Source organism: Erpetoichthys calabaricus, chromosome 14 (genome assembly GCF_900747795.2).
Source record: "Erpetoichthys calabaricus chromosome 14, fErpCal1.3, whole genome shotgun sequence".
NCBI classification, from domain to species: Eukaryota; Metazoa; Chordata; class Cladistia; order Polypteriformes; family Polypteridae; genus Erpetoichthys; species Erpetoichthys calabaricus.
Window position 1 is genome coordinate 23342149 of NC_041407.2, and position 25311 is coordinate 23367459.

The window sequence follows — 25311 nt, forward strand, 5'->3', positions numbered from 1 at the left end:
GATAGATAGATACTCTATTAATCCAAAGGGGAAATTCACATACTCCAGCAGCACCTTACTGATACACAAAACAATATTAAATTAAAGATTGATAATAATGCAGGTAAAAACAGACAATAACTTTATATAATGTTAACGTTTACCCCCCCGGGTGGAATTGAAGAATCGCATAGTTTGGGGGAGGAACGATCTCCTCAGTCTGTCAGTGGAGCAGGACAGTGACAGCAGTCTGTCGCTGAAGCTGCTCTTCTGTCTAGAGATGACACTGTTTAGTGGATGCAGTGGATTCTCCATAATTGATATGAGCCTGCTGAACGGCCGTCGCTCTGCCACAGATGTTAAACTGTCCAGCTCCATGCCAACAATAGAGCCTGCCTTCCTCACCAGTGTGTCCAGGCGTGAGGCGTCTTTCTTCTTAATGCTGCTTCCCCAGCACACCACCACGTAGAAGAGGGCACTCGCCACAACCGTCTGATAGAACATCTGCAGCATCTTATTGCAGATGTTGAAGGACGCCAGCCTTCTAAGGAAGTATAGTCGGCTCTGTCCTTTCTTACACAGAACATCAGTATTGGCAGTCCAGTCTAATTTATCATCCAGCTGCACTCCCAGGTATTTATAGGTCTGCACCATCTGCACACAGTCACCTCTGATGATCATGGGGTCCATGAGGGGCCTGGGCCTCCTAAAATCCACCACCAGCTCTTTGGTTTTGCTGGTGTTCAGGTGTAGGTGGTTTGAGTCGCACCATTTAACAAAGTCATTGATTAGGTCCCTATACTCCTCCTCCTGCCCACTCCTGATGCAGCCCACGATAGCAGTGTCGTCAGCGAACTTCTGCATGTGGCAGGACTCCGAGTTGTGTTGAAAAACTGCTGCCTTTTCACCAGTTTGTTGGCCAGCCTCACAATCACCTCTTCTGTCACTTGTGGACAAGACCCTGAGGTACTAGAACACTTCTAGGCCTACAAAGCACACGTAGACTTTTAAAGTGTTCAAAGCCGTTGACCCCTCAGATATCTGTGCAAGGACAAAGACTTGATCCAGTGGTCATTTGTCAGGATGGAATCTGCATTATTCCTCCCAGATCTAAGGTTCATTTATCAGAGTCTTCAGTCAGAAGCAGTCTAATTTCTTTCCTAGACAGGCTGTGGAGTCTGATCCCTCGGTTGTTAGAACACTTGTTTTCAGAATTTTTGATTGGATCTCAATACTTCCCTACAGCCTTACCACTTACCACACCTCAACCAAAGCTTCCAACATTGTCTCCTCTCTCTGAAAGGTGTAACCACCAGGTTTATGGGTTTCTTCAGATACTATTTCAGTCTCTCAATGATTTCCCATCCCTTGCTGAAAACATCTGGGCTGCAATCCTGCTTATCCTTCCTAAGTGGTCAGATGGTTTAGCAGAATCCCTTAAGAGGCCGAATGAAGTCCACCCACACAAAAGGCTTTGCCACAGCAGTTACTGCAATGTTTTGGCCTGGTAGTATATCTCAGATCTGGAGACATCGCTTGCTAAAGTTGCACAGATGGCCTCCTTATTTTATTTGACAGCTCTCCTAACCACAGGTGTCCACTAGTGAATCCTAGGGCTTGCTACCATGACAGTCACCAAGAACCTTCTGCCTAGAGCTTCTTTCATCTGTTTCCATTACTGAGGTCCATTCAGATTCCTGAACTCCTGAAGAAGGTTTGCTGTAACAAGTTTTACAGGAATAATAATAATTTTTTTTTTTTTTTTTTTTTTTACAAATTACATAATGTGTGCAGTAAAACAAACATTTCATTTTGATACACATAAATGGATTGTAACAATGCATGTCAGTTAATGTAATGGTTAAGATCTGAAAAAGAGACAACAGAGAAAAGGATAGGAAAATAAAAACTCTAGCAGCATCCCTGGAGTGAACCTCTGAAGATCCGTGGTCAGGTAAATTAAAGACAAAGTCTGGCACAGTTACAGTTTTGGAGATGACAGCCAACTGTCTGCCAGCATTCACCTGTGCAAGGTGTTGAACTCATTCTGAAGTGAGACGTCCTCTGGTTGCTCCCAAAACACCCTCACTACCCGTCTGGATCTGCAAGGTCTGTCCAGCAGTGCTCCCATCGTTCTCTGCCAGCTCAGCACCCCTCTTTACCCGAGTGACCAGAGCATGGGAACATCAACAACAAAGTCAGTCACTGACCTTTGGCCCAAGGTAGTGCTGTACCAGGTGCTGTTATGGCATTCTTATATATAACTAGTACAAGAATCCAAAATCAGTTGACCAGTCAGGTTCAAACCAAGCAATCATGTCCATCATACTTCATGTGAGCACTGAAATCTCTCATTTGGACAACAGAATCGTTAGATGGGAACCTCTTACAGTCAGGTCCCCTTCTTGTAGTTGGTTGGTGACGTTTTCAGAACAGGTGTGGCCCAACTGGTGACCCCCTCGTCACATTTTATTGGGTTTGGAAATGAATGGAAAGATTTAACTTTATAAAAGATAAACATCAGCTCTCTTGTCTTAACAATCAAGTCAAAATTTCATCTGAGATGTACTTTTGCTTAATTTCTCCATTGAATTAGAAGATTCTCTGCCAGCTTTCTGACCATTGGTACATAATTGATGACAAAACAACAATTTATTTCTTGTATAGCCCAAAATCACATCAGGAATGCCTCAATAAGCTTTAACAGACCCTGACTGTGACAGCCCAGAGCCTGGACTCTCTAAGAAGAAAAAAACTTGTAGGTAAAAAATGGAAGAAATCTTCAGAAGGGCCATTCAGAGGGAGACGTCCTTCCAGGTAGGTTGGACGTGCAATGGGTGTCAAAAAATGAGGTAAACACAACACACAAAACAGAACACAAGTAATCTTCACAGAGCAAGATGATCAATCTATAGGTGCTGGTCATAAAATTAGAATATCATGACAAAGTTGATTTATTTCAGTAATTCCATTCAAAAAGTGAAACTTGTATATTAGATTCATTCATTACACACAGACTGATGTATTTCAAATGTTTATTTCTTTTAATGTTGATTATAACTGACAACTAATGAAAGTCCCAAATTCAGTATCTCTGAAAATTAGAATATCAATTAAGACCAATGCAAAAAAAGGATTTTTAGAAATGTTGGTCAACTGAAAGGTATGAACATGAAAAGTATGAGCATGTACAGCACTCAATATTTAGTTGGGGCTCCTTTGGCCTGGATTACTGCAGCAATGCGGCATGGCATGGAGTCGATCAGTCTGTGGCACTGCTCAGGTGTTATGAGAGCCCATGTTGCTCTGATAGTGGCCTTCAGCTCTTCTGAATTGTTGGGTCTGGCGTATTGCATCTTCCTCTTCACAATACTCCATAGATTTTCTATGGGGTTAAGGTCAGGCGAGTTTGCTGGCCAATCAAGAACAGGGATACCACGGTCCTTAAATCAGGTACTGGTAGCTTTGGCACTGTGTGCAGGTGCCAGGTCCTGTTGGAAAATGAAATCTGCATCTCCATAAAGTTCGTCAGCAGCAGGAAGCATGAAGTGCTCTAAAACTTCCTGGTAGACGGCTGCGTTGACCTTGGACCTCAGAAAACACAATGGACCAACACCAGCAGATGACATGGCACCCCAAACCATCACTGACTGTGGAAACTTTACACTGGACCTCACGCAACGTGGATTCTGTGCCTCTCCTCTCTTCCTCCAGACTCTGGGACCTTGATTTCCAAAGGAAATGCAAAATTTACTTTCATCAGAGAACATAACTTTGGACCACTCAGCAGCAGTCCAGTCCTTTTTGTCTTTAGCCCAGGCGAGACGCTTGACACAAGGAATGCGACAGCTGAAACCCATGTCTTGCATACGTCTGTGCGTGGTGGTTCTTGAAGCACTGACTCCAGCTGCAGTCCACTTTGTGAATCTCCCCCACATTTTTAAATGGGTTTTGTTTCACAATCCTCTCCAGGGTGCGGTTATCCCTATTGCTTGTACACTTTTTTCTACCACATCTTGTCCTTCCCTTCGCCTCTCTATTAATGTGCTTGGACACAGAGCTCTGTGAACAGCCAGCCTCTTTAGCAATGACCTTTTGTGTCTTGCCCTCCTTGTGCAAGGTGTCAATGGTCGTCTTTTGGACAACTGTCAAGTCAGCAGTCTTCTCCATGATGGTGTAGCCTACAGAACTAGACTGAGAGACCATTTAAAGGCTTCTGCAGGTGTTTTGAGTTAATTAGCTGATTAGAATGGCATATAACAAGAGACTTATGCATTGCATTTGTCATTCCAAAACATGACACATCACAAACATTTGTAGTAATAAAATGCATTGCATTTGTCATTCCTGCAGTTGACACATCACAAAAATTTGTAGTAATGCATTTTATACATTTATAGTAATGAAATGCATTGCATTTGTCATTCCAAAAGAGGACACATCAAATACATTTTTAGTAATAAAATGCATTGCACTTATCATTCCAGCAGGTGGTGCATCACAAATATTAACACTGCTTTTAAGAATTCCATACCAAATGGCATATAACAAGGGCGGCACGGTGGCGCAGTGGGTAGCGCTGCTGCCTCGCAGTTAGGAGTTTGCTTCCCTGTGTGGAGTTTGCATGCTCTCCCCGTGTCTGCATGGGTTTCCTCCTGGTACTCCGGTTTCCTTCCACAGTCCAAAGACATGCAGGTTAGGTGCACTGGTGATTCTAAATTGTTCCTAGTGTGTGCTTGGTGTGTGGGTGGGTGTGTGTGCGTGCCCTGCGGTGGGCTGGCGCCCTGCCCTTGCACCCTGTGTTGGCTGGGATTGGCTCCAACAGACCCCCGCGACCCTGTAGTTAGGATATAGAGGGTTGGATGATGGATGGATGGATGGATGGCATATAACAAGAAACTTATGCATTGCACTTGTCATTCCAACAGATAGTGCATCAAAAACATTTGTAGTAATAAAATGCATTGCATTTGTCATTCCAGCAGGCGAATATTAACACAAATATTAACACTGCTTTTATGAGTCCCATATAAAATGGCATATACCAGAGACATATGCATTGCATTTGTCATTCCAAAACATGACACATCACAAACATTTATAGTAATAAAATGCATTGCATTTGTCATTCCAGCAGTTGACGCTTCAGCAAAATTTGTAGCAATGCATTTAATGCAGTTGTAGTAATGCAATGCATTGAATGTGTTATTCCAACAAATGGTACATCACAAACATTAACACTGCTTTTACAAATTCCATACCAAACGGCATATAACAAGAGACTTATGCATTGCATTTGTCATTCCAACAGATGGTGCATCAAAAACATTTGTGTAATAAAATACATTGCATTTGTCATTCCAGGCAACACATCACAAATATTAACACTGCTTTTACAAGTCCCATATCAAATGGTACACACCACCGACATATGCATTGCATTTGTCATTCCAACAGATGATGCATCACAAACATTTGTAGTAATGCATTTTATTAGTACAAATATAACCTCGTATATAGGTGCTGACCCATTGACTACTCTGGCAAGCATCAAGAATGCTTCACAAGTAGAAATGAAAGATAATGTATGTCATCTATCCTTTGATTATGACATCAGAGGCAATGCATACATGTGCATATCTTCCAGGTTGATGTAAGTATGCCTGCTACCAGTCCTTAATGAGAGAAGTATAAGAGAAAAAAAGCAGATCCAGAAACCCAGGAATTCAATGTTGTGCAAGACTGAGCATGTTACCATTTTTAGCCTTTGAGTACATTTGATGTCTAAACTTAAACATCACTCTTTAGCACTTACAAACATCAGAGCTACTTTGGTTTAATGGGTTGTGGACAACAGTGTCAAGATCTTTGTTTGAAATGGTGAAAATCTGATAATGGTCAGTGCATTTTAATAAGGTACATGTATTTGTTAAAAATTTTCCCATAATGGCACATTAGCAGTCCATCTTGAGAAGTGCACGGCGGCCTCATATGGGAGCTCCACGTGAGGATCTGCTCAGTCGGAGTGATGTGTACGTGCGTCCTTGTGCGCAGGCAGAACCTGACCTGCTTTTCTCTGTGTCTATGAGCCAATTGCTCTTTTCATTGCTGATCATTACTTTTGTTTACCACTTATCCTGTTTGGTAATTTTAGAAATGAGCTGTTAATCTGAGTTCATTGTGTTCATCACAGAGTCATGATTGTCTCTACACCAAAGGGTCATTATAAAGTGCTGTATACAGAGGGTTTGTTTTTCCTCCCATTCATCATGTTATTTAAAATTGGATTCTTGGCTAGCCCACTACTATAGAAAAATACACAAACATTGCTAGACAGATGTGATTTTTATTTTGATGTCAAAACAACCCAGTTTTACAATCACTTACTAGAGAGCTGCATGTACAGCACAGGAGAAACAAATAGGATGCCCTGTTAGTGAGAATTAATTATTGCAAGCAGAAGAGAAGCATTCTTGTGTTTTACTTTAGGGAGCAGGTCAACTGGAAAATCATTGAAAAGAGTCCTGCTAATGAAAAATGTAAGCGCTGTGCAGAGAATCCCCTGCTGTCGGGATGGTGGCATTCAAAGGCATCACTAACCATGCGCCTGCTCTCTCTAACTTAGAGGATATACTGTATACATACTTGTATACGCTTCCAAGGGTGCCCTCTGCACAAAAGCTATACTGTAGTAGTGTCTGCGATAACTAGGAAAGGGTCTGCTAAGCCAATGAATGTAAGAGATAATTAGGAGCTTTTAAAAAGCAATTGGTTAACACTTAGGGTTAAAGGATATTTCCTTGTTTTCTTCTGTTGCAAGCATTCTTACATTTTAATTATTTATGGCCACAATTATAAGGCAAGATGCCGAAGATACTTATACGTGGCATGAATTTTCTTGACAGCTGAACTTTTTATTCTCCTCTTCAGTCCCAACTGAGCACATTTATTGTGAACTCCATTCATCTTATTTAACCAAATTGCTACTTTAATTTGCTAAAGACATATTTTTAATGGGCATCATGATAGATAGATAGATAGATAGATAGATAGATAGATAGATAGATAGATAGATAGATAGATAGATAGATAGATAGATAGATAGATAGATAGATACTTTATTAATCCCAAGAGGAAATTCACATACTCCAGCAGCATACTGATAAAAACAATATTAAATTAAAGAGTGATAAAAATGCAGGTATAACAGACAGTGACTTTGTATAATGTTAATGTTTACCCCCCCACCCCCCCCCCCACCCCGGTGGAATTGAAGAGTCGCATAGTGTGGGGGAGGAACGATCTCCTCAGTCTGTCAGTGGTGCAGGCCAGTGGTGGCACAGTAAGTAGCACTGCTACTTCACGGGTCCATCCTACCAGATTTGGACGCCAGATACAGTGGATTCAGAAAGTATTCAGACACACTCTGCACACTAAGTATTTCTGTACACTTTATTGTGCTGTGGAATTAATTTTAAATGGATGCCCATCAATCCATCCATCCATTTTCCAACCCGCTGAATCCAAACACAGGGTCACGGGGGTCTGCTGGAGCCAATCCCAGCCAACACAGGGCACAAGGCAGGAACCAATCCCGGGCAGGGTGCCAACCCACCGCAGGACACACACAGACACACCCACACACCAAGCACACACTAGGGCCAATTTAGAATCGCCAATCCACCTAACCTGCATGTCTTTGGACTGTGGGAGGAAACCGGAGCGCCCGGAGGAAACCCACGCAGACACGGGGAGAACATGCAAACTCCACGCAGGGAGGACCCGGGAAGCGAACCCGGGTCTCCAGGTCTCCCAACTGTGAGGCTGCAGTGCTACCCACTGCACCACCGTGCCGCCAGATGCCATCAATCACCACTCAAAATCCCATAATGAAAAAGTGAAAAAATGGTTTTAGAATGGTTTGCAAATTTAATAAAAATCAAAAACAGAAATCTTTCATTCATAGAAGTTTTCAAACCCTTAATTCAGTACTTTGTAGAAGCTCCTTTGACAGCAATTACAGCCTCTGTTTTGTACACCTGGATCTCAGCAGTTTATCCCATTCTTCCTAGTAGATATTATTATTATTATTATTATTATTATTATTATTATTAATTTACACAATAACTGTATTCTGCATCAAAGCTTTTTTTTGTGCTGACATCAAAAATAAAATAAAATATGACATTAACAGCCCTTATCGAATCAGTAATCTTTTCTTCACATCCTTAAATGATTTATGATATTTGGTGCTTGCAATGCCTCGACTACTTCATTAGTTCTAACACTAAATTTATTACATTTTTGAAGATGTACCCTTTTTCCTCTAATTTAAAAATACATTTTAAATATCATCCAGTCTCACCAAAATATTTTTTCTATTAGACTACCACCCGTTCACAAAGTTATTTATGATTCATTCAGCAAATTTGCCTGCAAGCGGGTCCTCCCTCGTACAGGGAAAACTTGGGGGTTGGTGGCAGGACAGGCACTCCAGCCAACGTAAAAAAAAAAAAAAAACTGTTCCGGTGTGGTGCCGAGGTGTCACCCGCTGCACTCGGGTGGTTCGTCGTGTAGTGAGTGCGACAACATGCTATATCAGCTTATGCACCCAACCTCTCTCACTCAACACAAATTTCTTCCTGTTGACGTTATTGACAGCCGAGTTCAGCGGTAATGTTGCGAGGGAAGGAACACTGGGAGTGCCATCTAGAATGGGTAGAAAGCTCAAGGACAATCGGATTTCTGCCATTTTAAATATTTATACAATGAACACTTTGCTATGCTACTGCGGCAGTGCAACCCAACGCTCGGCAAAACTGAACTCAGGTTATAATGGCCTTCTGAAGAAAAAAAAAGCTGAGCTACGATTATTCCTTTTCGCTCTTTTGTTTATTTTGCCATCGTCCAGATGGCCCAGTTGAATGCACCATTGAGTGTAGCATATAAATTTAGGAATATGACTACATATGAGGGGCCAAAACGGACACGAACCAAGATAGTTCATATGATTGAACCAGTATTCTCGCACGCAAACACGCAAACCAATGAAGTATGCATATAAACTAATAGTAAATACTCATAAACCAATAGTGTTAACATGTAAAGCAGCAGATTACGAACATCAGAATCAGAATATTTTTATTGTCATTGTAACAAATACAACGAAATTAGGTGCAGTCCCTGCAGTGTCAAAATATAAATAAATATAATTACAAAAGGATAAGAAGAAATAAGGTAGAACACAAACATTCAATGTAAGACCTTAATTGCACATGGACACTATTGTACAAGATGTTATCAATTGCACTGCTGCATTTGAGGTGATTAGGTGGCATTCAGTGCCCTAATAGCAACAGGGTAGAAACTGTTTTTCAGTCTAGTAGTCTTTGTTTTGATGCTCCTATACCTTTTGCCTGATGGCAACAGTTGGAACATGTTATGAGCGGGGTGTGATATTTTTTATGTTTATATTTATATTTTTAATGTTTTAAGATATTTTCTGCTTTCCTGGGGTAGCAAGAGCTGTGCAGTTCATCCAGAGAGGGTATATATGATTTGTGGCCTGTTTGTCCCCTCATAACTACAGCCATCATATACTGTATTCAGTAATCCCTCCTCCATCGCGGTGGTTGCGTTCCAGAGCCACCCGCGAAATAAGAAAATCCGCGAAGTAGAAACCATATGTTTATATGGTTATTTTTATATTGTCATGCTTGGGTCACAGATTTGTGCAGAAACACAGGAGGTTGTAGAGAGACAGGAACGTTATTCAAACACTGCAAACAAACATTTGTCTCTTTTTCAAAAGTTTAAACTGTGCTCCATGACAAGACAGAGATGACAGTTCTGTCTCACAATTAAAAGAATGCAAACATATCTTCCTCTTCAAAGGAGTGCGTGTCAGGAGCACAGAATGTCACATAGATAGAGAAAACAATCTCTAGCAAACAAATCAATAGGGCTGTTTGGCTTTTAAGTATGCGAAGTACTGCGGCACAAAGCTGTTGAAGGCGGCAGCTCACACCCCCTCCGTCAGGAGCAGGGAGAGAGACAGAGAGATAGAGTTTGTTTTTCAGTCAAAAATCAATACGTGCCCTTCGAGCTTTTAAGTATGCGAAGCACCGTGCAGCTTGTCGTTTCAGGAAGCAGCTGCACAAAAGATAGCAACGTGAAGATAATCTTTCAGCATTTTTAGACGAGCGTCCGTATCGTCTAGGTGTGCGAACAGCCCTCCTGCTCAATCCCCATACGTCAGGATCAGAGAAAGTCAGCGCAAGAGAGAGAGAAAAGTAAGCAATCTAGCTTCTCAGCCATCTGCCAATAGCGTCCCTTGTATGAAATCAACTGGGCAAACCAACTGAGGAAGCATGTACCAGAAATTAAAAGACCCATTGTCCGCAGAAATCCGCGAACCAGCAAAAAATCTGCGATATATATTTAAATATGCTTACATATAAAATCCGCGATGGAGTGAAGCCACGAAAGGCGAAGCGCGATATAGCGAGGGATCACTGTACTGTATATACTAGCCGACACCCGCCGTAGCATACGGCGGTGTAAGAATAGGAATGGAAAATGGTGAGAAAGGAATTCAGAAATCAAGAAGAAATAAATACTTCTTGAAAGACGCTTGCATGTAGAATTTCTGGCCAAGCAGGATTACATGTGAAAGTGATAAATAAATCAGGCTTTCCGAATTTCAAGAGTTCAATCTTTGTCTCATCAGACCAGAGAATTTTCTTTCTCATGGTCTGAGAGTCCTTCAGGTGCCTTTTGGCAAACTCCAGGCGGGCTGCCATGTGCCTTTTACTAAGGAGTGACTTCCGTCTGGCCACTCTACCATACAGGCCTGATTGGTGGATTGCTGCAGAGATAGTTGTCCTTCTGGAAGGTTCTCCTCTCTCCACAGAGGACCTCTGGAGCTCTGACAGAGTGACCACTGGGTTCTTGGTCACCTCCCTGACTAAGGCCCTTCTCTCCCGATCGCTCAGTTTAGATGGCCGGCCAGCTCTAGGAAGAGTCCTGGTGGTTTTGAACTTCTTCCACTTACAAATGATGGAGGCCACTGTGCTCATTGGGACCTTCAAAGCAGCATAAATTTTTCTGTAACCTTCCCCAGATTTGTGCCTCGAGCCAATCCTGTCTCGGAGGTCTACATACAATTCCTTTGACTTCATGCTTGGTTTGTGCTCTGACATGAACTGTCAACTGTGGGACCTTATATAGACAGGTGTGTGCCTTTCCAAATCATGTCCAGTCAACTGAATTTACCACAGGTGGACTCCGATTAAGCTGCAGAAACATCTCAAGGATGATCAGGGGAAACAGGATGCACCTGAGCTTCACGGCAAAGGCTGTGAATACTTATGTACATGTGCGTTCTCAATTTTTTTATTTTTAATAAATTTGCAAAAACTTCAAGTAAACTTTTTTCACGTTGTCATTATGGGGTGTTGTGTGTAGAATTCTGAGGAAAAAAATGAATTGAATCCATTTTTGAATAAGGCTATAACATAAAATGTGGAAAAAGTCATGCGCTGTCAATACTTTCCGGATGCACTGTAGATAGATAGATAGATAGATAGATAGATAGATAGATAGATAGATAGATAGATAGATAGATAGATAGATAGCAAAGTGTGAACAGCATTCCTGCCAGTCTGTCGAACGTGGACGTCCCTCTCCCCTCGTTGTTCATAGTGGGTAGTAGTCAGTATTATTGAGGTGTCCGAAGCGCCCCTTCACCATACAAACGGCGCCACTTTGTGTAAATACCGCGGACTTTAAAGAGCGCGCGCCCCCTGGTGTACGGAGTCTTCGCACTTTTACTTTCATATACAAAACGTCCAGTGGGTAACAGCGCCCACTTAGGACCACCTCTGGGACAATCGGCCACCATCGGCGTTCTTAACTTTCATTAATGGCGCCCCTCAGGTCGTCTTAATGGATTGACCGGCTCTGACACAAGCATCTTTGAATCGTTTTTGAAACGTCGTAAAAAATGATCCGATGGGAACAACGATTCTTCGAAGAAGAAAAAAATGTTCCGAGCATGCAGTACTGTAATCCAATTCTGAATAAAAAAACAGTCTCCTTACTTTTCAATCAGCCTTCGTAAAAGGGAAAATGTGTTTGACACTTCATAGTCCTACCAAGTAATACGTGAAATTACCATGTAACTGAAGCAAGTCTGTTTGGCAGAGTGCTAAATAGTATGTGATTTATGGATAATATTGGATTTTTTTAAAGTTTTTTTTCTGTCCAATTTTTCTTATTTAAAAATAAAAACAGATTGTGCCTCTGAGCATTCCAAATGCTTTCACTAAGCTTTAACAAACTGTCAAAAAACCAAATGAGGCAACTTGCATTATTTCCGGACGAATCGGACCGTTTAGCTGTTCTATTGAAACATGTGGATGCTTTGCCTCGGTTGTCATTCACGCTCTGTCAGCGGCCCGCCATGGCTCTGCATTCAGTCATTCAGGCGCAGCGTCATTTGAGCTTGCCTTCCTACACAGGATCATCGGCCATTGGTTCTTCAGGGTGAACGTTCCAGAAATATCCTTTATATATTATATAAATAACCATGAATATGGTAACAGATTTGTGAAATACCATTGGGTTGCTGACTTTAAAAGCACTCTTGCGGCATCATATAGACAGATTCAGTTTAGGTTTTCTTGATCTGTTCGTGCCCTGTTGGCTAGCCTATTAGACATTGAAATTTTCCGTTTTGTTCACATATTGGGAACTTTTTCAGAGCCCAACGAACCAATTTCATATGCAAAGAACCCTTCCAAGAATGGAACCACATAACCAAGTAAAGTGCCATTACAGAGCCACTCATTTGCAGGTCTAATAAGATTGAAGCGCAAATGAAAAGAAAAAAATGTCACCAGGACATTGCCACTTGTTACTGTTGTCATGGACTCAGATAATTGCCATTGAGTTACAATTTCATTGGACATTGGAGAGCTTGATAGCGAGTGTATATTGCAGACAGCGACTAATATGATTACCGAACGTTTTTACTTTACTATTCAGTTGTTGTTATTTTTATAAAACCAGAGCTTTTCATAAGAGAATTACCTGACTGGTGGAAGACTTGAATGCTCTAATTCCTCGCTGGGACTGGTAACCCATTAATTTGAGTGTATAATTAAACAAGCGATTATTCCTCTTGGATCGCACCACGCAGCAGGACAAACAACGCTTAAAGCGGGGTACTCGGGAATATTTCAAAAAGTTGCTGCTAAAAAACCTCTGTAATCGAGAGCAGCACAAGTATTATCCATCCATCCATCCATTTTCCAACCCGCTGAATCCGAACACAGGGCCACGGGGGTCCGCCAATCCAAGCCAACACAGGGCAGGAACCAATCCCGGGCAGGGTGCCAACCCACCGCAGACAAGTATTATTTTTATTATTATTATTATTTGTATTATTATTACGCGTTTAAGGAGTAAATATGATGAATGCAGAGTAATTTAGAAAGTGGTTCTTTACTCTTAAAAATAGAAGTGCCAGAGAGGTTCTTCAGAACGATAGGGAACCATTTTTGGTTACCAAAAGATCCATTCATAAGAAGGTTTCAGAAAGAACTTTTATTTAGATCTGTAATAGACTCTATACAGTAAATAACCATGAATAGGTAACAGACTCTGGCTGCATACATACAGTAACACATAAGTTCAGGTATTCTTAATGTTTTTATGTCCTGCTAGCCTACCATACATTAAACATTTCATTTTTTTTCTACAGATTAGTTTCTCAAAGCACAAACAAACAACTTTATATACAAAGAACCCTATGCAGAATGAAATGATGACAACCCTATAAAATGCCATTAAAGAACCAGCAGTGTTCAGAGCAATGGCGACATAGGGGACCGATTTCTGGTTCCCAAAAAGAACATTTCTCATGAAATTCCAGAAAGAACCTTCAGTTATTTAGATTCATAACAGGTTCCTTGGAAATCTGTGAAATACCAATGTGTTGCTTATTTTAAAAGGACCCTTGCTGCACAGAATGGCACAGGCTAATTCCAGATTGTCTTGATCTGTTCATATCCTGCTACATTCTTAAAAATGAAGGTGCCAGAGTGGTTCTTTAGAGTGATGCCAAAGGGGAACCATTTTTGGTTCCCAAAAGACTCAATCACATGAATGTTCTAGAAAGAACCTCAATATGTTAAAATCAATAACAGGCCCCATACAGTGAATAACCAGATAGTAACAAATTTATGAAATACCAATAAGTCCTGATTTTAAAAGGATACTTGCTGCATGCAATAACACAGGCTATGTCCTGGTTTTCTTAATCTGTTGGTGTCCTGCTTGGTAGCCTACCATACATTCAAGATTTCAGTTTGTTGTTCTACATATTATGAAGTTTTTCAAAGTGCAAAGAACCAGTCTCATGTCCAAAAGACCCTTCACAGAATGAAATGATGTTTTGTCAAGCAAGGATTGAGCAACCACAAAATCCAGTAAAGTGCCATTAAGGAAGAGATATTTTTAAAAGAGAAAGAGCATACTTCTTACTGCATGAGCAGCATATGGCATATACTGAAACACAAGTGTTTGATGGACTGGTAACAGGGGGAAACTTAGGAAACAGGGGGGTCCTGGGTTTGAACCATTGGCCGGGCCAGTCCTACAAGCTTAATACTAATAGTTCTTTAATGGCATTTTATGGTTCTTTACTGAGTTGTTTGGTTCCTCTTAGTCCTTTTGCTTTACAAAGCATGATTTAATTCTGGGAAAGTATGAAGCTGATTATTTGTGCTTTGAAAAACCTCCTCATTTGTAGAAGAAACCTGAAATCTTTAACGTGTGGTAGGCTGAGGACACCAACAGATTAACTGGACTTTGCCTGTGTTATTGTATACAGTGAGAGTCCTTTTCAAATCATGAGCTGTTGGTATTTCACAAATCTGTTACCATCTATTCATGGTTATTTACTGCATGGACCCTGTTACAGATCTAAATAAATAAAAGTTCTTTCTGGAACCTTCATGTGGATGGGTCTGTTGGGAACCAAAAATGATTCCCCTACAGCATCACTCAAAAAAAACACTCTGGCAGCTTTATTTTCAAGAGTGATATGTATTCTGAGGGAAAACCATGGAAAAACTGATATGTAATGTCAAAGATTAGGAGTCCCCTAAACTTGATTAGGCACTACACAGGAGCAGTAAGTAGTGCATGTGTAGGTATTGTCGCAATAATGAGACATAACACAGATAAAGTTTTGGGGCAGCCACCCGTGTAATAAGGTATCCTGGCTGCAAAATACAGAGCACTGATGTGCTTACTACAGAGTCCACAACAAGACTGACACACAGGGGAAACGGTTAGACTTTTAAAGGGGAAGACAGGAAGTGAGGTCGTATGGGTCTGGCTCAGGATCATCGGCCATTGGTTCAAGCCCGGAGGTGATATGACAGGGGCCGGAGCCGGTAAGGTCTTCTTCCATTGGCTCGGTCCCGGAAGTGACGTCATGAGAGCCAGGTGAGATCTCCCGGGAATGGTCTACAGGCAAGGGAAAAAAAGAATCAGTGCACTCTGCCACATCCCGGCATGCCTCAGAACTTCCTTCCCTCAAGCCCTTTAGCTGCCTCCCATGCGCACGTGTGTGACAGTATGGATATAGCATCAAAAACCATAAAAACAGCATCTGACATTACAAGTGATGTATAGAAAAAGGGACTGAGTATGCAATCCATCCATCCATCCATTTTCCAACCCGCTGAATCCGGACACAGGGGTCTGCTGGAGCCAATCCCAGCCAACACAGGACACAAGGCAGGAACCAATCCCGGGACAGGGTGCCAACCCACCGCAGGACACACACAAACACACCAAGCACACACTAGGGCCAATTTAGAATCACCAATCCACCTAACCTGCATGTCTTTGGACTGTGGGAGGAATACCACACAGACACAGGGAGAACATGCAAACTCCACGCAGGGAGGACCCGGGAAGTGAACCCAGGTCCCCAGGTCTCCCAACTGCGAGGGAGCAGCGCTACCCTCTATGCCACTGTGCTGCCCTGAGTATGCAATGCCAAAGCATATAGAAAGTTATCAAAGTTATGTTAAATATTAAAAACAAAAGAAGTTTTGACACATTTCAACTGTCTGTTTTAAAGGGAGAGAATAAGAGAGGGACGAAAAATATTTTAAAACATTTTTATGGCACCTTGTGATTTTCACAATACTGGATATTATCAGCTGTTAAGGTAAAATTAAGAAAAAAAACGAAAACAAGAAAAAAAATTATTTTAAAAAATAAAAACACATCAACAGGTCCAGCTACCTATAAACTTTACCTGTTGTTCAGTACTGCACATTTATCTAATTGTATGAGGCACCTTTTGTGTCTCTTCAATGTCAAATGACATCTCCAAAACATGATTTGTCACCAGCAACATTCAGCTCATGAAGTGTACAGAACAGTTTGACTTTCAAAAAGGATTTCTCATTGTTGCGTGAAGCAGCAGGCAATTGTTGTCAATAAAATGTAAACCTGACAAGTAAATCGAAACGTTTTTCAATCGTAGTTCATAGGATGGTCCATAAGGATGAGCTGCTGTGCATGTCTGTTAGGCTCAGTCACATACAGTGGTGTGAAAAACTATTTGCCCCCTTCCTGATTTCTTATTCTTTTGCATGTTTGTCACACAAAATGTTTCTGATCATCAAACACATTTAACCATTAGTCAAATATAACACAAGTAAACACAAAATGCAGTTTTTAAAAGATGGTTTTTATTATTTAGGGAGAAAAAAAATCCAAACCTACATGGCCCTGTGTGAAAAAGTAATTGCCCCCTTGTTAAAAAATAACCTAACTGTGGTGTATCACACCTGAGTTCAATTTCCGTAGCCACCCCCAGGCCTGATTACTGCCACACCTGTTTCAATCAAGAAATCACTTAAATAGGAGCTGCCTGACACAGAGAAGTAGACCAAAAGCACCTCAAAAGCTAGACATCATGCCAAGATCCAAAGAAATTCAGGAACAAATGAGAACAGAAGTAATTGAGATCTATTAGTCTGGTAAAGGTTATAAAGCCATTTCTAAAGCTTTGGGACTCCAGCGAGCCACAGTGAGAGCCATTATCCACAAATGGCAAAAACATGGAACAGTGGTGAACCTTCCCAGGAGTGGCCGGCCGACCAAAATTACCCCAAGAGCGCAGAGACGACTCATCCGAGAGGTCACAAAAGACCCCAGGACAACGTCTAAAGAACTGCAGGCCTCACTTGCCTCAATTAAGGTCAGTGTTCATGACTCCACCATAAGATAGAGACTGGGCAAAAACGGCCTGCATGGCAGATTTCCAAGACGCAAACCACTGTTAAGCAAAAAGAACATTAGGGCTCGTCTCAATTTTGCTAAGAAACATCTCAATGATTGCCAAGACTTGGGAAAATACCTTGTGGACTGATGAGACAAAAGTTGAACTTTTTGGAAGGCAAATGTCCCGTTACATCTGGCGTAAAAGGAACACAGCATTTCAGAAAAAGAACATCATACCAACAGTAAAATATGGTGGTGGTAGTGTGATGGTCTGGGGTTGTTTTGCTGCTTCAGGACCTGGAAGGCTTGCTGTGATAGATGGAACCATGAATTCTACTGTCTACCAAAAAATCCTGAAGGAGAATGTCCGGCCATCTGTTCGTCAACTCAAGCTGAAGCGATCTTGGGTGCTGCAACAGGACAATGACCCAAAACACACCAGCAAATCCACCTCTGAATGGCTGAAGAGAAACAAAATGAAGACTTTGGAGTGGCCTAGTCAAAGTCCTGACCTGAATCCAATTGAGATGCTATGGCATGACCTTAAAAAGGCGGTTCATGCTAGAAAACCCTCAAATAAAGCTGAATTACAACAATTTTGCAAAGATGAGTGGGCCAAAATTCCTCCAGAGCGCTGTAAAAGACTCATTGCAAGTTATCGCAAACGCTTGATTGCAGTTATTGCTGCTAAGGGTGGCCCAACCAGTTATTAGGTTCAGGGGGCAATTACTTTTTCACACAGGGCCATGTAGGTTTGGATTTTTTTTTCTCCCTAAATAATAAAAACCACCATTTACAAACTGCATTTTGTGTTTACTTGTGTTATATTTGACTAATGGTTAAATGTGTTTGATGATCAGAAAAATTTTGTGTGACAAACATGCAAAAGAATAAGAAATCAGGAAGGGGGCAAATAGTTTTTCACACCACTGTACATCTCATATGCCATCATTTATTAACAGACTAAAATGTATAAAGCATCGTCTGTACGTGACAAATCTGCCTTGCGACCTGGAGATCCATGAACGGCAGCTTTGAAAGTTTCCCAGACATCACATTCAGAAGTAGCCACAGAGCTTACAATTTATGCAAAAGCAACACTTTCGTATGCTTCATTATCACTAGAAGTATGGAATCTACAGTATATCACCGTCAGTGGCCCTTGCTGTCACTATTGTTATAACATGACAAATCTCTTTCTTCTTGACACGCTTTACGCTCCGACAGCTCGTATTCAGCTCTCCGGCTTCCGCAAATGCCCTTCAACAGCCGCCCTCTGTCACTCCCTGCAGCTCACTGGAGACAAGTAAATTCGGAGATGATGGTGTGAGTGTGGGCGACAAGCAGTAGACGAGCGATCTCAGTGATAATGGTAAAGGGTTCAAAGACAGGAATACTTATTTGATAAACAATGAATAATTACTATTTAATGTATCTTGAATAATTTAGGGCTCCTATACCCCACGGGCCACTGGGTTGCAGCCCAGGTTATCTCGTGCGACTGATAACGAAGAAAATCATTTTCGGTTAAAACGTTTTGACAGATGCCAGTACATGTTATCTTCGTAATATCCTACAAGTAATTGCTGTGATGACGAGCTGGAAAGAGAATCTACTAGCTAGCGAGTCAACTGATTTCAGCACCTGGACAGAGCCCGGCTTCATACTGCGTCTGTAGCACTATGTAGGTTTTCAACACTCTTTATAATGCCGATTCTGTACTAGCATTTTATGGTGCTTTACTGTATGGTTCCTGATAGACCCATTGCTTGACAGAGCACAATTCCAGTCTGTGATGGGTTCTTTGTATAGGAAACCGGTTCTTTTTGCTTTGAAAAAGTTCCTAATATATGAAAAAAAGAAAGTGAAATCTTAATGTGCGGTAAGGCGGGACACTAACAGATAAGGAAAACTTGTCTGTGTTATTGTATCAGCAAGAGTCCTTTTAAAATCACGAGCCATTGGTATTTCACAAATCTGTTACCATTTGTTCATGGTTATTTACAGCATGGAGCCTGATCAGATCTACAGAAATAAAAGTTCTTTCTGGAACATTCATGTGGATGGCCTTTTTGGACCCCAAAAATTGTTAATCCACTGGCGTCGTTCTGAAGAACCGATCTGGCACTCCCTTATTTTAAGAGTGTGCCATCCATTTTCTTAACGCGTTCCATGTATTACAATGATTAGCGGATGATGGACCCAGCGCAAAGCAGAAATCACTCCCGGACTGGGCGAGGCTTCATTGCAGGGCACACTAATACAGGGCTGTTTTCAGATCTGCAGCCTAAGTGCCTATGAAAAGTGATAAGCACACAAGAAGACCATGCAAACGTTACAAAAAAGATAATCCAGACGTGACTCAAACCGGAATTCGCCCAGCGTTGGCCCTGGGAACACGTGCGTTAAAAAGTTAATGATTCCGGTTTCTTCCCATAATCCAAAGACAGGTTAGGATGACGGCCGGGGCAGAATTGACCCCTTGTGGTTTGTGTCTGTGTGTGCGTGTGTGTGTGTGTGTTCACCCTGAGTTGGACTATCGCTCCAACCAGGGATTGTTCCTGCCTTGTGTCCTATGCCTCCAGGTATAGACTCCAGACTCCCCGTGATCCTCTTCAGGATAAAACGGGTTTGGGAAATGGATGGATGGCAGTTTTTCAGTTTCCCCCCAAAAGTCCGAAGACATGCAGGTCAGTTGGATTGGCAAAGATAAACTGACCACATGATGTGTGCGTTTCTCTGCGTGTTTGCCCTACTGACTGGCTCCTTTGTCCCTGCCTCACACCTGATGCTTCAGTCAGGTGTCAGAGTGGCTCTTCAGAGCGATGCATAGGGGAAACCTTTTTGGTTCCCAAAAGATCCATCCACATGACGGTTCCAGAAAGAAGTTTTATTTATTTAGATCTGTAATGTTCTGTAAATAACGATGTAACTATAAATAACAGTAAATTATACTATAACTATAATTTTAATAGGACTCTTGCTGTATACAACAGGTTTCCTTACTCTGTAGGTAGCCTACCATACAGTGAAGATTTCAGTTATTACCTTTATGCATATTAGGAAATTTTTCAAAGCACAAAGAAGCAACCTTGGCAAAGAACTCATCCATGAAATGGTGCTTTATCAAGCACTGGCTCTCCCAGGAATCACACAACCCAGTAAAGAACCATAAAATGTCGTTAAAGAATTATTTTTACGAGTGTTGCTCGGATAAGCTCCAGCTTCCCCGCGACCCTGCTCAGGATAAGTTTAGAAAATGGATGAATGCAAATTTATGGGTGCGTATGGTGAGTACCAGTGGAACTTAATATCTCAAGGGAGGCTTCCTGCTGATATAAAGCCTCACTTCTTTCTGTGTGTGTGTGTGTTTTTATCTTCTGATTTAATCCGGCAATAGTAAAATTATTCTTTATAGAAAATAAAGTACAATCGAAATGTAAAATCAGCCGTAATATGGAAATACCACAGCCCATGTTTGATTTGTTTTCTGGTAAACGTTTCTCTGAGCGATGATTTGGTTTGGAATATTAATGATAGTGTTTATAATTGAAGAACTATGATCAAGAAAATCAGTTATGCAGAGAAATAATAAACTAAATGTTAAAAACTCCTTGACGTAAATATCAATTTTGAATTATTGTTTTAATATCCAATTCCAACGTGATGTTAATGTTAATGTTTTTTTTAACTTAATTCTGAGCCTGAAGCACGTGCTTGCTTTAAAAGCTGCACATGCGCAGATACAAGGAGCGTCAGGGAAGAAGGCAGGCGGACAGACAGACAGATAGGTGGACACTTGCTTATCGCACATTTAAGGAGAATTGGTAAAATCCGTGATCGCAATTTCAAGTCATGCTCGGAAAAAACACGAGTGATAGTTTGTGATCGGAGTCATTTTTGGAAGCGATCCTTACTGGCAGAATGAGTTCCCTCCCTTTCCCTGCCCAGTGTTCCCAGCTCCCTCGTTGGGAGTGATGTCACTGGTTGGCTGTTTTCACTGAGCCGAAACGCGGAGAATCATGGCGGCTGCCGTCTGGTGCTTCTCGTCGGGATCCGGCTGATCTCCAGCACTTTCATTCGCTGAGCTGCCGGTGAGGATGGACGGGAATGGCTTCCCGGACCAGGAGCAACTGCTGCAATTTTTAACCAAGCTGAAGGAGGTGTTTGATGTATGCGATGAAGATGCCGATGGCTACATTCGTGTCGAGCATTTCATAGACCTGGGCTCCCAGTTTGGACAAGGAGATGAGGTGAGAGAGACCAAGAGAACGCGGGGGGAAAAAATCAGTGAAATGCTGTGAGTTTGGATAAGGTGTGTCGGGAGACGATGGTATAAGGTAAATGGTACTGGGCGAAAAGACCCTGTGACGCATGAGCACGGACTGGTGTAAAATGTTGATTTTCTATGTCAATGTGACTTCATGAAATTAGACCAAAATGTAAAAATGTAACGTGAATAACCGTGCGTTTATAACCTTCGGTGACCGTTGGACGGCTTTTATAAAAAACAAAAAACAAAAACAAGGCTCGTGTCAAGTTGAAGGATGAAGGAGAAATTAAATTAGAAATGAACTTGAATGCAAATGTAGAGAGAGAAAAGAAATGGTAGAGAGCAACAGATTCGGGTATGGAGAGGGCTGCGATGCACTTTAACATACATTATAAATATCTATAATCTCGTCTACGCTATCGTAATTTTCTATCTTTTGTATATTAAATAGCAGCCCCACTGAATTTAGTATCGTATTCCGGATTATATCAATAACTATTATTACATCCTGAATTATAATCAAATAAATAATACCTTTTGCTAATCCGAGACCCTGAATTGGAATAAGTGTGTTATGAAAACTGCATCAATTTTAAAATATTTTAATTAATTTTTACTTAAACGGTTGTTCTTATCAGTGCATCTTCCTAACCCCCATATCCATAGCAGGGTTGCGGGGCACCTACCACTCTTAAAAACAGTTTTGTTTTTTTTTTAATGTCACTTTGGTTTGTATATGGTTCCTCGTAGAACTATTGCTTGACAAAGAAATTTCATTCTGGGAAGCGTTCTTTGCATATGGGGTTGGTTCTTTGTGCTTTAAAAAAAAACTTGCCATACAAGGAACCTTAAATCTTTAATATATGCCAGGCTGCCAAGCAGATTAAGAAAACCTGGAATTTGCTTGCGTTACTGGACGTATGCACCAAGAGTCCTTTTGACATCATAACCTAATGTTATTTAACAAATCTACATCTATTCATTACTGTATGGAGCCACATGCAAATAAATAAAGGGTTTTTTCTGGAACCTTCATGTGGATGGGATTTTCGGGAACTAAGAATGGTTCCCCTGTAACATCTGGCACTTGAGTATGGAGCCTAACCTATAGCAATAACACGACGTAAAGCAGGAGCAATCCCTGGACGGAACACCAGTCCACTGTGGGGTAATCACACACACACAAAGCTATGGGGGGCATTTTTATCAATGCCAATTAATGCACCCGCCTTAATAAAACTCGTTAAATCATAAGACATTGCGGCGCAGAGGTTACTGAGAGTTTTTGAAACCTGCTTTGGTTTGCAAGGGCAGCCATTATTTTTGTGGAGTTTGTAAGTTTTTTTTTTTTTCGGTGACACCCACATCCCAAAAACATCTGAGTTATTGTACTGTTCAAATGTGTGTCTGTGTATTATAACACGGTTTTGCATTTGCATGCTAAATCTTCCAGTTTAACGCATATCTTGTTGCTCCTCAACACCTTACAGCTCTGACAGTTGATGAAACTTCGTGCGTGATGATCTGATACTTACAATTTTCTACACCCGTATATTGCATAGTAATGAGATGCCGGTGTCAGTTTCAACAGCTTTGTGAGCAATTCAGAAACAAATGTGGACGTGACTTCTGTGCGTTGTAAATTCACTACCGCGCATATCTCCTGTGGTAATCCCTGGCATAGTTATTCGAAAAATAATATGACTGGTGTTCAAGATAGAGTTGTTGGTTTGTTGTCTGGTTGTAACATACAGTTGGTTAGTGCTTTGCGCTCCTTGCTGCTGGTTTACTCTGTCTCTTCCTAAAATCGGATTAGCCCAGTTCAGTAAACGGATGAAAGAAGCTGTCAAAACAACAATGATTATCACGATGAACCTAAATCGAGGGACTTTTACTTATGTTGATGCTACTGAATATGATTATAATCGTTATTAGTATTTAATCCCGTGCAGGGCTGGTTTCTGATGGGGCACCCATCCAAATGCAGGACTCGGAAGATTAATACATCCTTTTTCAGAATTCACTGTCTTAATCTTCTTTATTTGTTTATCTGGTTTGTACAATGCTATTTACTGTATATGCTGCCGTTCTTTATTGTATTATGTAAGTGCCTTGAGCATGGGAAAGGCGCTATATAAATAAAATTTATTATTATTATTATCCTGCTGTTTTAACTGTTACCAAGATAGGCTCCAGCTCTATGAAGTCCTCTGCCGGCAAGAAAATACAGAAATCGGATTACTTTTTCTATTGATAGTAAAAAAAAAAAAAAAAATTATATACATTATATATATATATATATATATATATATTAATATAGATAGATAGATTTATAGAATTAAAAAAAATGCAGTTCATGGTCCACGAAAGTTTAAAAAAAAAAAAAAAAAAAAAAAAAAAAAAAAAAGCAGCGACTGGCGCAAAACATGGACACAACCAGGACGGAATTATACCGATCGAAAAGCATACACATATATTTTAAATATGTATTTATTTATTCACAACAGCTTTCATTACTTGGATTGTGAAAGGAAATTAGAGTTCACAAGGGAAATCGATGGGGAGAAAAAAATAAGAGTCCAAGCAGTGCCGGTTGAAGACCATTTAGCGCACTATGCGGGGTGGACAGAAGTTATTGACGGGTGCAGTATTCGGCATTACTAGATCTGGACGACCTGTTTTTGTGGTCTCATTCGGTGTCTGGGGCGTGCGCGTCTTAACTTTCATTAATGGCGCCACTCAGATGGTCTATTATGGATTGACCGGCTCTGGGTCCATGGGTGAAAAGCATTAACATCACCCCCTGTACCAGTCCCAGGCCATGGATATTGAAAACATAATCGCTATAGTTCATACTATATGCAATAAAGCTGACGCTTTTCACGTTGTGTTCACAGAAGTTGTATGCTCCAGGAGCGCAATTTTGCTTCGTCTCCCAGGGGGTCGCGCATTGATGTTATATAATCCTAGACTTTCCACCTTCTGTCACCTGGAGGTTTTGTGGCCGTCGTGACTGCAAGCATAAAGCGCTCGAGTATCCACTCAGGCATTGCATTTGGAGTTTGTTGTAGAATGGCACGAGTTTGCTTGCTCCCCTGTGTGTTTTAGTGGAAGATGTAGCTCGATTCTGCCTCAAGTTGTCAGTCCCACGATTGCTTCTCAAGTGCCGCTGTGTGTGCTTGTGTTGTTTTTTTTCTTTTCAACAAAATTAACAAATGTTACCTAATGAATGTACAGTCGTGTTCACAGACGTCCTCGTGAAATGCTTTCAGAAAAAATAAACACACTGGGATTAAACGGTGCTGATCGAAAGCCTGTATTTCAACTACTGTACTACTGTGAGGGATGCGCAGTGACGACAAAATGCCGGAATATTTTTCACAGAAAAGTAGTCCCGTGTGGGCAGTTATCGTGGTTCAGAGTGTTCTGTACCTTTTCTGTAAATAAGAACTTATTATTTTACATTGATTCATGAGCTAAGGGGCTCCTATACCTCCAGTGCATTGCAAGCTGAACAATGTTACATAAAATACTCCTAAATCCCTGCGCTGTCAACGTCACTTCAGCTGCCTCCGTTGCCTTGTTATGTGAAGTGTCCCCGTACGCCTGCAGCACAAATCGACATGGAAAGGCACTGGATTCGGAAAGGACTCGGAACCCTTCTCATTCCTCACATTTTGAAAGGCTGCAGCCTTGTGGTAAAATCGTTTAAATTCGTTATCCACCACCCCCCTCCTCCAAAAAGC

The 25311-nt window shown here is 41.2% G+C and overlaps 2 protein-coding genes across 2 annotated transcripts in view; both read left to right on the forward strand.

Annotated features, from left to right (window-relative positions):
• The window catches only part of dgke (diacylglycerol kinase, epsilon), a 521693-nt gene that overhangs the window by 248999 nt on the left and 247383 nt on the right, over window positions 1-25311 (forward strand).
• Window positions 21060-25311, forward strand: part of LOC114664632 (rab11 family-interacting protein 4-like) — a 122405-nt gene continuing 118153 nt past the window's right edge. The window contains exon 1 of the mRNA XM_028818820.2: window positions 21060-21545. Coding sequence (XP_028674653.1) covers window positions 21393-21545 — 153 coding nt within the window. The 5' untranslated portion in view covers window positions 21060-21392. The remainder of the gene's footprint in view (window positions 21546-25311) is intronic.